General features: G+C 45.3%; 1 protein-coding gene across 3 annotated transcripts in view; it reads left to right on the top strand.

The window, feature by feature from the left end:
• Positions 1-12,001, top strand: part of Nedd4 (neural precursor cell expressed, developmentally down-regulated 4, E3 ubiquitin protein ligase) — a 97,682-nt gene extending 85,681 nt beyond the window's left edge. For 2 of the 3 annotated variants that reach the window (XM_013346391.2, XM_026779290.1), the window contains 8 exons: positions 1,486-1,581; positions 1,894-1,967; positions 2,238-2,298; positions 3,703-3,762; positions 4,520-4,627; positions 5,507-5,603; positions 8,756-8,828; positions 9,275-12,001. In XM_013346391.2, coding sequence (XP_013201845.1) covers positions 1,486-1,581; positions 1,894-1,967; positions 2,238-2,298; positions 3,703-3,762; positions 4,520-4,627; positions 5,507-5,603; positions 8,756-8,828; positions 9,275-9,377 — 672 coding nt within the window. In that variant the 3' untranslated portion in view covers positions 9,378-12,001. The remainder of the gene's footprint in view (positions 1-1,485; positions 1,582-1,893; positions 1,968-2,237; positions 2,299-3,702; positions 3,763-4,519; positions 4,628-5,506; positions 5,604-8,755; positions 8,829-9,274) is intronic. The other variant, XM_013346392.2, reaches the window with a different exon arrangement.
• The last annotated feature ends 3,301 nt before the right edge of the window (positions 12,002-15,302 follow it).

Below are 15,302 nucleotides of genomic sequence, written 5' to 3'. Positions count from 1 at the left end.
AAATATTCTAAAAAAGTTTAAAGCTGGCACTCCAAAGACAGGGTGTTGTGGTGGGCTCCTTTAAAAAACAGAAGCTGAAGAATCAAGTTTGTCTCTGCTGCTGGTGGCCCCGTGCATTGTGGGTACTCATGGGCTCCAATGTCAGTGCGTTAGCACTATGTCCATTGTTGTTCCTTCTTGATATATATTTTTTTAAAAAGTATGTTTTTTTAAATATGTATTCATTTTTATTTTATGCATATGAGTGTTTTACCTGCATGTGTATATGTGTGCTATGTGTCTGCCTGGTGACCTCAGTGGCAAGAAAAGGATGCGGGGTCCCCTGAAACTGGAGTAACAGATGGTTGTGAGCTGCAGCGTAGATATTGGACATCAAACCTCAGGCCTCTGCAAGCGTAGCCAGAGCTCTTAGCCACTGAACCACCTCTCCAGGTCCCAGCTGATTCTTTGTTGTGTTTTTTGTTGTTTGAGACGGAGCCTCATGGAGCATAGGCTGGCCTCAAACTCCATATGTACCCAGCCAGGGGTGACTTCTGAGGCTCCTGCCTCTGTCTTCTGCGTGCTGGGATCACGGTGTGTGCCACCACACCGGGTTTGTGCTTTCCTAGGGATCAAACTCAGGATCAACTTTGCACATGCTAGGAAGTACTCCACCCCCTGAGCCCCAACTCCAGCATGATTTAGTTCAAAACTTTTCTTTAGCGTGAGCCAGCAGTGAACTAGACATTTCAAATACAGTCTCACAGTCCTAGGAGGGAGGTGTCTGGAAATCCAGGAAAATTAGATTTCTTTGGAAGATGTTTTACTTAGCCCTATGATTAGACAATAAAATCTCCACAACCGCTGCTTGCACACAGAGAAGTGGGCCCCGTGTTAGCAGCTGGCGTTGTTTTCTCTTGTGCAGCTTAGCTCCATCCGTCCCTTGAAATGTGCTTAGATGTGAGTGGAAAAGATGTGCGAGTAGCACTTCATCCTTTCCCCAACTCGCTAGATCCTTGGTGCCGTGTGTGCATGTCTGCGCTCACTGGCTCGCGTGCATGTGTGTGCGTGTGTGTGTTTGCATATGGTGTGCACTTCTTGAGGGCAGAGGCCGATGTCAGTGTCTCTTTCCATTTTTCTCCACCTTATTTGTTTAGAGAGGGGCACTCACTCACTGAACCTGGAGCTCACTGATTGGCCAGGCCAGCTGACCATTGAGCTCTTGGGACCCCCCCTGTCTCTGCCTCCCTAGGCTGGGATCTCAGGTCTATGCCCTGTGCCCGGCTTTTCATATGGGTGCCAGGGGCCCAAACTCGGGTCCTTGAGCCTGTGAAGCAAGCACTTTACTGACTGCCATGTTCAAGTAACTCTGTATACAGATTTTTTTTCAAAGTGCAACTTTTACGTGTAGCTCTGTGGTAGAGCACTTGCCTAGGATGTACAAGGTCCTGAGTTCAATTCCCAGCACTGCAAAATTAGTTAATTAAAATATCATTTCCCTTCTAGGACAGTGAATATTACAGTTCACTGCGATGGATTCTTGAAAATGACCCGACGGAGCTGGACCTCAGGTTCATCATAGATGAGGAGCTTTTTGGACAGGTCTGTGGACTCTCAGCTAACACATCATCAAAGCTGGCGCTGTCCCCTAAGTGTAGGCGCCATTGTGCACAGAGACTTCTGTGCTCTGCTTTCTGTTTACTCTGGAAGCAACGGCTGCTCAGCTGGCATCTGTGCTTGCTTTGATGTTTGACTCATTCCGTGTTTATTTTAGTAGGACTAATATTTAAGTTTTCCTAGTTTTTACCTTTTGAATAGATTTAAATTAAAGCGCCAGGCTTCTGGTATAACTCACATATACTTTTTTTTTTTTTTCATTTTCCTCACTAAAACAACATATCCTGTTTAATTTAGACGCATCAGCATGAACTGAAAACTGGTGGAACAGAGATCGTTGTCACCAATAAGAACAAGAAGGAGTACATTTAGTGAGTACTTCATTTATTTCCTACAAACAGTTCTGTGTGTCTTTGTTATTGTTTTGTTTGTTTGTTTTGAGATTTTCCTTAATTTGTTCCTTGTTCCCCATGGCCAGAATCTCAGTTTTCTTAGAAAAGTATACCTCAGCCCTCTCTGTTTCTCTTCAGCTTTTGCCACAGTCCCAGCCAGTCTGTCTGTTCCTAACTGAAATAAACATGTCTTAAAATCGTTTCTTGGTTTGTGTGTGGAGAGAAAATGTTTTATTTGTTCTCTTTTAGCCTTGTAATACAATGGCGATTTGTGAACCGAATCCAGAAGCAAATGGCTGCTTTTAAAGAGGTACGCTTGGTCTTCCACTTGCTGCCCATAACTTTCAAGCCTTGGGCCCCCTTGTGTCTGAGACAGATGTGGTGGGCTCTGTAAAGCCATTCTCAGTATGTTTATACAGTTATGTGTTAGTTTAATTTTATGTTTTTAAAATGATGTGCACGTGCATGCCCGTGGAGACCAGTAAAGTGTCCCCTGGAGCTAGAGTTACCGGCAGCTGTGAGATGCCCGACATGATGCTAGGAGCCAGATTCAAGGCCCTCTGCGAGAAAAGTGTTTACTGTAGCCACTGAGCCATCGTTCCAGCCCCCTTAAGCATATATTTAAATTAACAAAATATTGCTGGGGTAGATAAATGGTTAAAATACAATCATTCTAAGCAGCAAACACCGAGAAGACTGTGGAGATGCCGAGCCATCAAAAGTGCCTGACATTCAAGTGCAAGGGCCAGAGTTCTGATGCCAGAACCCATGTAAACACTGGGTGTGTGCGGCAGCCCACCTGTAATTCCAGCCTTGTTAGGTAGAAACGGGGGCCACCCCTCAAGACCCCCTGTTATGTTTTTAAAATGGTATGCACATACATTTATGTAGATATGTGCACACAATTGTAATATTTTAGAAGCAGACAAAATCAGACAGGATAGAAATACCAAGTGTTTATTAAACTGCTGCAAAGCTGACCTTGTTCAGTCTGCAGCCGTGCAGATGGCAGTATATTGGAGGGCCAGTGGGGTATGAACTTTACATACTGTATGTACTTGGCTGTGAAAGGAAGAAGAGAGAGGTGGGGTTTTTGTTTTGTTTTTTGTTTGTTTGGTGGTGGTGGTGGTGGTGGTGGTGGCTTTTCGAGACAGGGTTTCTCTGTAGCTGTGGAGCCTGTCCTGGAACTAGCTCTGTAGACCAGGCTGACCTTGAACTCACAGAGATCCGCCTGCCTCTGCCTCCCAAGTGCTGGGATTAAAGGCATACACCACCACCACCAAAGGCTGAGAGGGGTGTTTTTAAGGCCAGTGTGGCTTGGACAGACTTCGGTGGGTGGAGGATAGTTAGGAGGAAGGAGCTGAGAAAGCAGCAGAAGGTGTTGAGGTCTGCAGAGGCCCTCCCTCCCTCCCTTTTCTGCAGTGGGCATGGCCAGGGTGGGGGTTGGGCTTTGAGTGTCTCGGTCTTCCTTCTCAGTACTGTGAAGAAGGAATGGTGAGGGCTTGAGAAGTAATGGAATGTTTTAATGCAGACACTTTGAGAAATAAAGACAGAGAGCAGACTAGGGCCGTCCATTTTCTCACATTGGGACCACGGTGAAACGCTCGTGAGTGTGTTGTGGCATCTGTAGACCCGAGAATGCGCCCATGCTTCAAGATGCTCAGGCGCAGGAGCCAAGCCTGCTAACCTGCTCGACACTTTCCTTTCCTTCCAGGGATTTTTTGAGCTGATACCACAGGATCTCATCAAGATATTCGATGAAAATGAATTGGAGGTAAGAAGTATTTGTGTGTGGCTGGGAATGTAGTTCAGTGGCAAAAACTCCAGGCCTGAGTTGGGTCCTCAGCATCACAGGGTGGGGGTGGGGCTGAGAAAGAAGGCAGAGGAGTGGAAAGGGAAGGAGGCGAGGATGCAGCTCAGTTGGTGGAGTGCTAGAGCTTATGGAGAGGGGTGGGGAGGAAGGAGAGTGCTGCTGAGCATGCCTGAGGCCCTGGGTCGCCCTCAGCACAGCCTATTAGCCAGCTCTTGAGAGGTGGAATCAAGATCAATACTTCATTATTTTCCTCGGCTACGTTATAAGTTCGAAGCTAACCTGGGACTTACGGGTGACCCTGTCTTTAATAAGAGAACTGAAGGGCCAGCAAGATGGCTCAGTGGGAAAAGCCTGACAGCCTGAGTAATCCCTGAGGGAGACCGACTCCCGCCAGCTCGCCTCTGACTCTCACGCACACGCCACACACCCACATAACCAGCTAAATAAGCAGATGGAATAAAAAGATTAACAAAGAGAAATATTTTATGTTAAAATAGAGTTTTGGCTGGGCGTAGTGGTGCACACCTTTAATCCTAGCACTTGGGGAGAGGCAGATCTCTGTGAGTTTGAGGCCAGCCTAATCTATCTAATGAGTTCCAGAAGAGCCAGAGATACATAATGTGTGATGCCCTGTCTCAAAAAAACAACAACAAAAAAAACCAGAGCTTTGTACCCGGTTTTTCCTGCTTGAAGTTCTGACTGCACATCTTGTCTGCAGCTTCTCATGTGTGGTCTGGGAGATGTGGATGTGAGCGACTGGAGGGAACACACAAAGTACAAAAACGGCTACAGTGTCAACCACCAGGTCATCCAGTGGTTCTGGAAGGTAATCTGAGACCTGCTTTTCGGTAGATTCAATTATACCTCTAGAATAACTTTCGGAGTGCATGGCACAGGGGTAACCCAGAAAAGCACACCAGCGATGTGTGATGTGCCTTTGAGTGTGGTTCCACCCTCCCAGATACTTAGAGGTAAGTAGGGAAAGCATTCAGTAAAGGAGCCGAAATAGAAACATTAGCTTTCCACCACCATAATAATTGTAATATTGTAAGAGCTTGTAGTAACCCTCAATGTGGCTCCTTAAATTCTCTTACATGTCCTTGGCCACCCCTTCTCTTCAGACCCCTCTATCTTGGTCCTCTCTTTCCCTCTCCCCTCCTCTTCTTTCTCCTCCTGATGGCCCAGTTCAGTCCACTGGCCTTGGTTAGTCTTCTACTTTCTCCCTGCTCTGGACTCTTCCAGATGTCTCTTGTCTCTGGCTGTGCTCTTCCTCGTGTCTCCAATAAAATCCTCCTCAACCACCAAAAAAAACAAAACTCGTACACATATGCCATTCTGTAATACCAATAAATATAATTGTTAAAGGTGTGTGTGTGTGCGCGCGCGCGTGTGTGTGCGCACGTCACATGTATGTGGTGCTTACAGAAATCTGAAGAAGGCATCAGATTCCCTTGAACTTCAGTTACAGACAGTGTTAAGCCAACATATGGGTGCTGGGAACTGATTCCAGGTTGTGTACAAAAGCAGTAAGCATTTTTAACTGCTGAGCCATCTCTCCAGCTCCAAAAGAAAAGTTTTGGAAACAAGTTTTTTGAGAATAAGAAGAACAAAACCTTAGTGATTATTGATTTTCTGCATTCTAGTCGCTTTTTTCTGGGATAATTGTCTGTTATTTCTACTCTAAGAGAAGTCTTCTGTTTTTCAGGCCGTTTTAATGATGGATTCAGAAAAAAGAATCCGTTTGCTTCAGTTTGTTACTGGCACCTCCCGCGTGCCTATGAACGGATTTGCCGAACTCTATGGTAAGGATTCTGCATAGTTCTCTCAGAAATGCAGATACTGACTGTCATTTTCGTGGGTGGTAGGGTCTTCAAGCTTCTGCCATTTTCAAGATGTTTTGCTTAATTTTAAAAAATTTTAAGTTGAGGACTTGGAAAACAACTTGGTTGGTAAAGTGCATACCTGGCAAGCACTTGAGTCTGTCCCAGAACTAATGTTAAAAATTTGGGCTTGGAGGCACACACTTGTGATCCCAGTCCTGGGGTAGAGGCAGTGGTCCCTGGAGTTCACTGGCTGGCCAGCTTAGACTGCTTGGCCAGATGCAAGATAAGAGACTGGGACCCAGAAGGAAGAAGTGGATGGCGCAGAGCAGCCCCTGGGGTTGTCCTCCAGTGCACACATGCAAATATGCACGCACGGAGAATTGAGTGAAGGGTACACTGGGAACCGGTTGAGTTACCTTCCATTCTTGTGCACTGAGCTTGCTTCTCTCTGTGGTCCCAGAAAGAGTAGTGCCTCTAGGGCTGTGGTTTTCGACTCTTAACGATGGGACCTCTTATTATAGTTCCTCGTGTTTTGGTGACCCTTGCATTACTATTTCATAACTGTAGTGTTGTTACTGTTAGGAATTGTAAACATTTGTGTTTTCTGATGGTCTTGGGTGACCCCTGTGAAAGGGGAGTTTGATCCCCAAGAGTTTTGACCCACGGGTTGAGAACCGCTGCTCTAGAGTAAGACAGAGTGTTAGCTGACATCTAAGCAATGAATAGTGGCCTCAGAGGATAAGAAAGTTAAATTATCCCTCTTGTCCAAGGATTAACTTCCTGCTATTTCAGCCACAGCCATCACTTCAAAAATAAGATATTTCGATCAAGAGCTGAGGGGACAGCAAGGAGGTGGTAGCACACACATTTAATCCCAGCATTCGGGAGGCAATAGGCAGGCAGAGCTCTGTGAGTTTGAGGCCAGGTCTACAGAGCAAGTTCCAGGATAGCCAGGGCTACACACAGAGAAACCCTGTCTCAAATAACAACAGCAATGAAAAAGGCAGTGATAGCAGTCTCAGGCCTTTGGTTACCCTAATTTGTTACATTGTTCTCTTTGTTCATTGTTACTGCTTTGTTCATTGTTAGTGTGAGATGTGTGTATCTGAGGAACACAGCAAATATGGGGTTAGTAGTACCCACTATTCCAGGCATCCACAGACTTGAAGCATTTTCTTTACAGATAAAGAGGAACTCAAAGGATTTCTTTGCAACTTGTTTTAAAAAGGGGCCAGGTTTTCCAAAGCTTTAGCTTTCTTAATCTTGGAATCTTATTTTCCCTTGTGTGGTTTGATGTGAGCTGTGGGGTAGAGGCTCTCAGGTTTTTCATTCTTGTGGGACATGGCAGGGCACCAGAGAAGACCACACACAACTCCCTCTCTTTTAATTTTTCATGTTATTTTATGTGTAATAGTGTGTTCCCTTCATGTATGTCTGCGCATCACATGTTTGCCAGGTGTCCATGGAGGCCAGAAGGGAGTGTCAGATCCCCCAGAGTTAGAGCTACCCAGTGTGGGTACTGGGAACCAAATTCGGGTCCTCTGCAAGAGCAGTGTGGGCTCTTTACAGCTGAGCTCTCCCCGGCCCGGTACTGAAACGTTAAGCTGTGAATCTGGTTGTGGGGGTTGAGATCTGGAGTTATGAAACTTACTCTGAGAATATTAAATATTCTCTCCCTGCTCCTGGCAGCTGCACGCACATTTGGAAGAGATTATGCACTGTGAGGAGAAGAATGGAAAGTCACAGATCAGGATGAGAGCCTCATTAGCTGGCGGTTGGGGAATTGAGGACTGGAGAGAGCTAAGTGGAAACTCTGAAAGAAAAAGAAAGGCAGTTTCTAAAATGTCCATAACGAGAACAATTGTAGATCATGTAACAGGATCATGTGTATATAAAAATGCTCGATGCCAGCAGTTCTCAACCTGTGGGCTTGATTCCTTTGGGGGTGGAATATCAGATATCCTGAATATCAGACATTTACATTATGATCATAACAGTAGCAAAATTACAGTTATGAAGAAGCAACAAAATTTATGGCTGGGGGTCACCACAGTATGAGGAACTGTATTAAAGGGCTGCCGCAGTAGGAAGGTTGAGAACCACGGCTCTATATGAGTGTGCACATGCTCAGAGAGATTCCTGAATCGGGTATGTGGGCTCACACTTGTAATCCAGTACTTGGGAATCTGAAGCACCAGGGTTGACAGACGTTTAAAGCCGACATCAGCTATATTATGTGTCCAAGCCCAGCCTGGACTAAGAGTGAAACCAATAGACGAACAAAGAAACAGGGCCCCTGAAACTGCAATCAAAGCACTGGCCACCAAGCTTAGATGGCTTCGGTTCAGCCCCCAGAATTGCCAAGGGTAAAGATTCCCACCATTCTTCCCTGACCTCCATACGCGCACCTTACTTAACACATGCACGCTAAGATACACCAGAAAATGTTAATGAGTAAAATCTAACTTAAAGTGTTTTAAAGCTCAAGACTGAGACTGTGGCTAAGTAGTCAAGTGCTTTTATGGTATGTATGAGACCTAAGTTTAATACTGGAAAACAACAAAAGAAAATAAACCACCCAGACGGGTGGTGGCGCGCGCCTTTGATCCCAGCACCCAGGAGGCAAGGCAGGAGGATGTCTGTGAGTTCAAGACCAGCCTGGTCTACAAGAGTTAATTCCAGGACAAGGTCCAAAGTTCCACAGAAACCCTGTCTCAAAAACACACCCAAAAAGTCCTCTTCAAACTTATGAGCTAGGATATGAATGATTTATATTCTTCAGATCCATTTTATTCTGTTATTTTCAAGTTTTACAGTGATGTAATCAGAAAAGGGAAAAGAAAAAAAACTTTTCCATAGGAATCAGAAGCAGAAAGAGAGTCCTCACTTCCTCTGTGTACCTGTGAAGAAAATCCTAATTGGAGATGCATCTGGGTCAGGGCTAGCAGATGGCAGGTGTGCCATGGTGGGACAGAGGGGCATGGCACTCACAGGTCAGATGACGGGCAGTGAATCCAGGCACAGGGCAGGCTTCTGTGTGTGCAAGCTCTGCATATAGGAAAAGTGTTTTTGCAGTGTTTAGGGTCTTGTGGGTAAATACATTAAACCACAGAAACTCATGTTTCCCGTAGGCTCGAATGGACCACAGTCCTTCACAGTCGAACAGTGGGGCACCCCTGATAAGCTGCCAAGAGCTCATACCTGGTGAGTAGCTGTTTTATCCTTGATGGGCGGGGTTCCCTTCCCTGTTGGCCTAGGAGCACCCCTGCCAGGCCCTCTTGGGATGGGTGTGGGCCAGCCTTAGAGGAGAGGAAGAGACAAACACAAACCCAGAAACCCATGCTGCTTGAACTCAAAATCCAGGTAGCTAAGGGCAGAGACCCCCCAACTGAACTGTTGGCTGTATATATTACTCCCTTTCCATGGGTGATGGCCTCTACCCCAAAACATGCTAGAACATTGCATCTTGCCAACACAGTCAAGGAACCCACTTACCTGGAGGGGTGGGGTGTGAGGATAAGACAGCACAGGGAGTCCGGCGAGCTCTCTGCCTGTCGTGACCTCTGGTCACAATGATGGAACATACCTGACAAGTAGCAGTGGTACGTCTCCTGCATCACTGTAGTCCTCACCTGATCCTCTGCTTTCAGCTTTAATCGCCTGGACCTGCCACCCTATGAATCATTTGAAGAACTCTGGGATAAACTTCAGATGGCGATTGAAAACACTCAGGGCTTTGATGGGGTCGATTAGATTACTAGGAACAAGCTGTGGCGTCTTAAACACCACAGCTTTTAAGCAAAAGCAAAATTGCATCTTAACATTTTCCAGAGTACTTCTAAAAGATAGTCACTGGCTCTTCCTGGGAGACCAGAGGGCGGTTTATCCATGGTTTCAGCCACCACCATCCTGAAGTGTTCATTTGTCCCTTTACTTCGTCCTGTCGTTGGGGTTCACACGACAGGGCGTTGGAGTCCTGAGTGTCTGAATGCTGACCGCATCTCATCTTGCTAGGCACATCTTTCTGAAACTACTGAGATTCCAACTGTGAAATATCTGTAATGAGTATCTGGTGGGGAAAATTTGATGCTCTTTTGAGATGAAATTTGGACAAAGAAAGTCTTTACTATTGAGTAAGCTGCGACAGTCTCGCCCTACTTGTCGCTGCGTATCCTGTAGAACTTGCCTAGTGTACCTTCTTGCCTAGATCTTTGGAACAACTTTGGAAAATGTGTCACCTATGTTTTTAGTCACTTGAGTCACTTGCAAAAAAAAAAAAAGAAAAAAAGAAAAAAGAAAAAAAAAGTTCCCCTTCACTCGGGATGTATCTCACGTTTGTTAGCATGCCGCTTAGTCCAGCGATTCAGAAGACGAGTGGAGCGAGCTTTTCTTTGCAATGTGTAGAGTGTTAGGCCTCCCTCTCGCCTGTGCATCCTCAAGGCTTATCACAGGCTACAGTTACTTTGTGTTAGTGTGTGTAGAATTCCTTCAGATAAAACAAGCTCCACAAAGCAGTGTTTCTAAGCATGCCGTGAAGAACCAAGTTACGTGTATGACTTGCCCTTACCAGCCTCTCTTCACGCTTGCAGTCACGTAGTACATACGTGTTTACGGAGTTCATTATGTTTACAGGTTAAGCGAATTTCTGTAGTTGCATTTTTATATTTTTAGTACCACATTAGTATAAAAGAATTTGTTTAAAATAACCAAAGAGTAGTTCAATGCATAATTTGTATAAATTTGTTACCAGGTTTCTTATGCTTTCTAAAAAATACTGTTTACTATGAAAATTATGTTTTATTAAAAGTCAAAACTCCTTGAGGCCGATGCTACAGGTGGAATCCCACCGAAACCACATGGAAGTAAGTCTAGGAAGAGAGCCATGCGTGAACCCGCACACGCAGACAGTGCCAGCTATGTACCAGTTCCTGGGGTAAAACTGTCACCAGTGAGATCCAGTTCTGTCTTCATCCTCGGGGAACCTAGAACTAGGAACCTAGGAACCTAGAGATGACTTAGTAAACAGTGGAAAGGAAGGGTGAGCAGACCAAGGCAGAAGGAAAGGGAAGCGAGGTCCCACTCCACCTGCAGAGGGCATGTGTGCCAAGACTCCTTTTATTCATCCTGACATTGGTGTGATTATACAGAAAATGCCCATTATATATATATACCTATGAAAAAAAAACTAAGCCTGCTTTTCAATGTGGTATTATAAATTAATGTAAGCATATGTTATGAACTTTCTGAGATACATATAAATGCCCTGTGGGAGCTGTCAGAACTGTATGGGGCCATTGGCTTTAGCTTGTTGGCTCTGACAAGTGCCTGTCAGCCCGTGGAAGAGATTTCAGTGAGAGTAGCAAAAACAGTTCCATAGGCCACATCATCACTTGGGTCAGGGAAAGTAACCCCAGGCCAGAGCATGCTTCCCAAGTGTCTTTCCTGAGTCAGCCGGGCATGAGCGCCTGTGCAGTCCTGATTTTATTATTGGCCATCTGTGAACCTGCACTGCCAGGCTCCAGTCTCTTCATCTGTCAGGTATGAATAGCTGTACCCACCCTTTTGTCTTTCGAGGCTATAGTAAGTTCTGAAATGCTGAGAGATCAGGCTTTCCTGCCAACCACCAGGGTCTGAGTCAGGCACCCAAGCTGCTCTCCTCCCGGTGATTTAGAGTAGGTGAGGACGAAGAACCCTGCTGATCCCCAGTGTGCTGGCATAGATACGGATTCACTCATGGACTGTAGCATCCGACTTCACTTCCTCTACAGTACAAAGTAACACTAATACGGGCTGGTGTCTTACCTGGAATGTCCCCCTTGTATGGAACTAAGGGCGAAACTTCATGTGAAATAGAATAGTGTGTGGTCATTCGGTCCCGCCTCTGAGAAGTCATCACAGCAGGGCTTAGAAAACACAAGCTGTCCTTTCCTCAGGCCGCTGTCCCTGGGGTTGGTCCGGTCTGGAGAGAGCACCACAGCCCTCAGGCCAGTTCACATGAAAACATGTGACATTCTGCTGCCGGGGGGCTGTGGAGTCACTTTCACCACGAGGCGAAGGCTTTGTGCTTTTCTAGAAAAGCATTTTAGCCTTCATTTTTCTCTAATTATCCTCCCCCCAACAAATGAAACACAAAATTGCATTACAGATGCAAACCCAATGATAATTGTTTTAGCTTTTTATTTATAACGCCCAAGTTATTCCTGATATCAAGTTAAACACAATTGGTTTTGATGATAAGCTATTTGACATTGTTTTTAAATTCTTTCTTATATGGTAAATGTATATCCAGATTAATGTATCAAAATTTATTGCATAAACTATAAAATCATTTTCAAAATCTCAATTCCACAAATAAAGTTCTATTCTAATTTTAAAGACAAAGCTGTGGCTCGTTTTTTACCTGGAAATGTCTTCAGACTGGTTTGCTTAGGGGTGGCTTCAGGTTCTCAAGACAGACTTGACGTGTGAACACCACCTGCAGTTGCTGACCCTCTGATAGACAGCCTATCTCCGCTGTCCAGAGCTGCCCTCTGACCGCCAGGCAGCCAAGTGTAGGAGGCAGTTTAGTTTAGGGCTCCCCATTTGGTTTAGGGGTATACACAGCTGCCTTTAATAATGAGCTCGGCAGCCTAGTTCCTTCTGCATGTACTGTGTGTGCAAACCACTCTCCAAAGGATGCCCCCAGCTACCCAAGGACCCCCTTGGAGCCTCACCTGCACTGGGCTGCACACTGAGTTCTCCCTTCTCTGAACGAAAGGGTAAGCTGTTCCTGGTAACAGTCAGATTTAGTCCATATCCTCGCGTACACCCAACATGCTCATGTGCAACGATTAGAAGGGCTGGCCCAGCTTGGGTTGGTTTGGGGGTGCACATGCAGTAAGGAAGGCAAAACTGTCTTCTAGTAAACTTTGGGGAGAATGTCCTATTTACCTTCTATGTCTATATATATTGGGTGTGCATATGATATGACTAAAGTCAGATGCATTATGGATGGGATACCACAGTGAGAAAATGAATTTATGACCTAATCTGTCAATCAAAGTAGGGACCCACCCAAACTACAGCTTTTAGTTGCCAGCCCCTCCTTCCTTTAGATCCAATTTAAAAAAAAGACCTCAGACTGAAGCCTGGGCCCTTGAATGTTCTGGCTCATACGGCCCCTGTCAATCTTCACAGTACTGTCTTTGCTCATAAGAAAAAAAACATCATTGAAAATTATATCAGACCTCACTTGGGCATGCTCCACCCCAAGCTCCACCCCAATCACAGAAGCTCCTCAGTGCTTGGATTTCCTGGAACACTCACCTCCTATTCTTTTCCATCACTTCTTTGGGCTCAGTGAGCTCAGCATTGGTATACACTAGTACCAGTAACCCAATTAACATTTATTTACATAATTTTTGCTAACATTTGGGCCAGTTAGGGACAAAGAAGGCTTTCATGCATCTTTTTCTTTAAAAAAAAATTGTTTTTATTTATGTAGAACACATCTGAGAGCAAGTGCCTTCAGAGGCCAGAAGGGGCCATCAAATCCCTTGGCCCCGGAGTTACAGTTGGGAACTGCCAGGTGTAAGTGCTGAAAACAATCCAGGTCCTCTGCAAAAACGAGTGTTCCTGACAGTTACTGCTGGGGAGGAGGTGGTGTAGGCACGGATATGTTGACCATGCACCAGGAAATAACCTCCCATCTCCAAAAAAAAGCTACTCTGTTGAAGTCAATAGTTTGTTTAAAAAATTTTAAATGTAAATTTTATTTTAAAAAGGAAAACTATGGCTAGGTTTTAGTCTATATTATTTTGATTGTACTAGTTTTTTTATTTTATTTAAATAACACTTTTTTTTTCATTTATTTGACATAAAACCGCAGTTTCCCCTCCCTCCTGTCCTTCCACTCTTCCTCTGTCTCCACTCAGAAAGGGGCAGGACTCCCATGGGCTTGAGCAAAGCATGGGGCATCAAGTTCAAGCTGAACTGAGCTCCTCCCCGTGTCTGGGCAAGGTAATCCAGCATGGGGAACAGGTTCCCAAAATCCTACTAAAGGCCTGGGACAGGTCCTGACCTCACTGCTGGGAGCCTTAACAGAGAGACCAAGCTACACAACGGTCTCACACATGCAAAGGGCCTAGGTTGGTACCAGGGAGGATCCCTAACTGTTAGTCTAGAATCCATGAGCTCCCACAAGCTCAGGTCAGCTGATCCGAAATGGAGTTGGTTGTGAGTTACTGTTTAGGTGCTGGGAAGCAAACTCAGGTCCTCTGGGAAAGCAGGCAGTGCTCTGAACCACTGAGCCATCTTTCCATTCCCTAATTCTTTCAGATATATTGATAAGTGATAGTTGAAATCTTTTTTCACAACCTATTGCATTTTTGTTTTCCCAAGAAGCAGGCAGGAATTTTTTCCTGTCAGCTGTAGCTGGTGAAGAAGCTGGCATTGATGATTAAATAACACATTACCATTGGTAATAACTGCATTTCTGAGGAAACCCTAACCCAAAGTAGTAAATGGAAGAAAAGACAGAAACAACTGGACGGCTTACCCAGGTGTCCTGTGCTTCTTTTACACAAGCTGCTGCAATCTTAGCATCAAAAACCAGACCCGCCCTGATCTCAGCTCTATCGTTCAGAAGTCTCCATGGATTCTGCTGGCATCAAAACCCAGGTGTCAGGTAGCCAGGTTTTTCCTTCTCCAGGATCCCTCTAGGGGCTTTGAGTCTGGATTCCCTCTTTTGTGGTCGCAGTTAGCTGGGGGAGGGACTCTCACCTGCATCACTCATCACTGGTCCGTCTCTGTTCGAGAAGAGGACGCATCTCAAACTTCTAGTCTCTGCTTTGTTCTCTGCCACAAATGTGGAAAGTCCCCTCCCTCAGGGCTTGACCAGATGTGGCCCACCTGGCTGGGCACTCGGCATTTGCAGATTAGCCAAGCCATCTGCATAGCATGGTGGAAAGTAAGACCCTTCATCGCAAACCATGGGTATGCCTGACTGCGACACTTTACTAGACTGTTCTTAGGAAAATCTGCCTCCCCACAATTAAAAAAAAAAAAGGAAGGGAAGGATTGAAGATTTTCCTTTAGAAATACAGAGATCGGACTGGAAAGATGATGGGTCAGCCATTAGCTAGGCTCACAATCCAAACTATAAAAATGCTGTCTAATTCTGTAATATGCAGTGTGCTAGCTAGTTTTATGTCAACTTGACACAAGCTAGAGTCATTGGAGAGGAGGGAGCCTCAGCTGAGAAAATGCCTCTGTAAGATCCAGCTGTCAACCGGATGATGGCACACGCCTTCAATCCCAGCACTCGGGAGTTCAAGAACAGCCTGATCTACAGAGTGAGTTCCAAGACAGGCTCTAAAGCTACAGAGAAACCCTGTCTTGCTGGGTGGTGGTGGCGCACGCCTTTAATCCCAGCACTCCGGAGGCAGAGGCAGGAGGATCTCTGTAAGTTCGAGACCAGCCTGGTCTACAGAGCTAGTTCCAGGACAGGAACCAAAACCACAGAGAAACCCTGTCTCGAAAAACCAAAAAAAAAAAAAAAAAAAAAAAAAAAAAGAAACCCTGTCTTGAAAAAACCAAAACCAAACAAAAATCAGGCTGTAGACAAGTCGGTAGAGCATTTTCTTAAATTAGTGAGTAATACAGGCAGGCCCCATCCATTATAGGTGGGGAAACCCTTGA

Source organism: Microtus ochrogaster, chromosome 5 (assembly GCF_000317375.1).
Source record: "Microtus ochrogaster isolate Prairie Vole_2 chromosome 5, MicOch1.0, whole genome shotgun sequence".
Lineage (NCBI taxonomy): Eukaryota > Metazoa > Chordata > Mammalia > Rodentia > Cricetidae > Microtus > Microtus ochrogaster.
The sequence above is the reverse complement of the archived record's forward strand: the minus strand, read 5'-3'. Positions and strand labels throughout refer to the sequence as shown.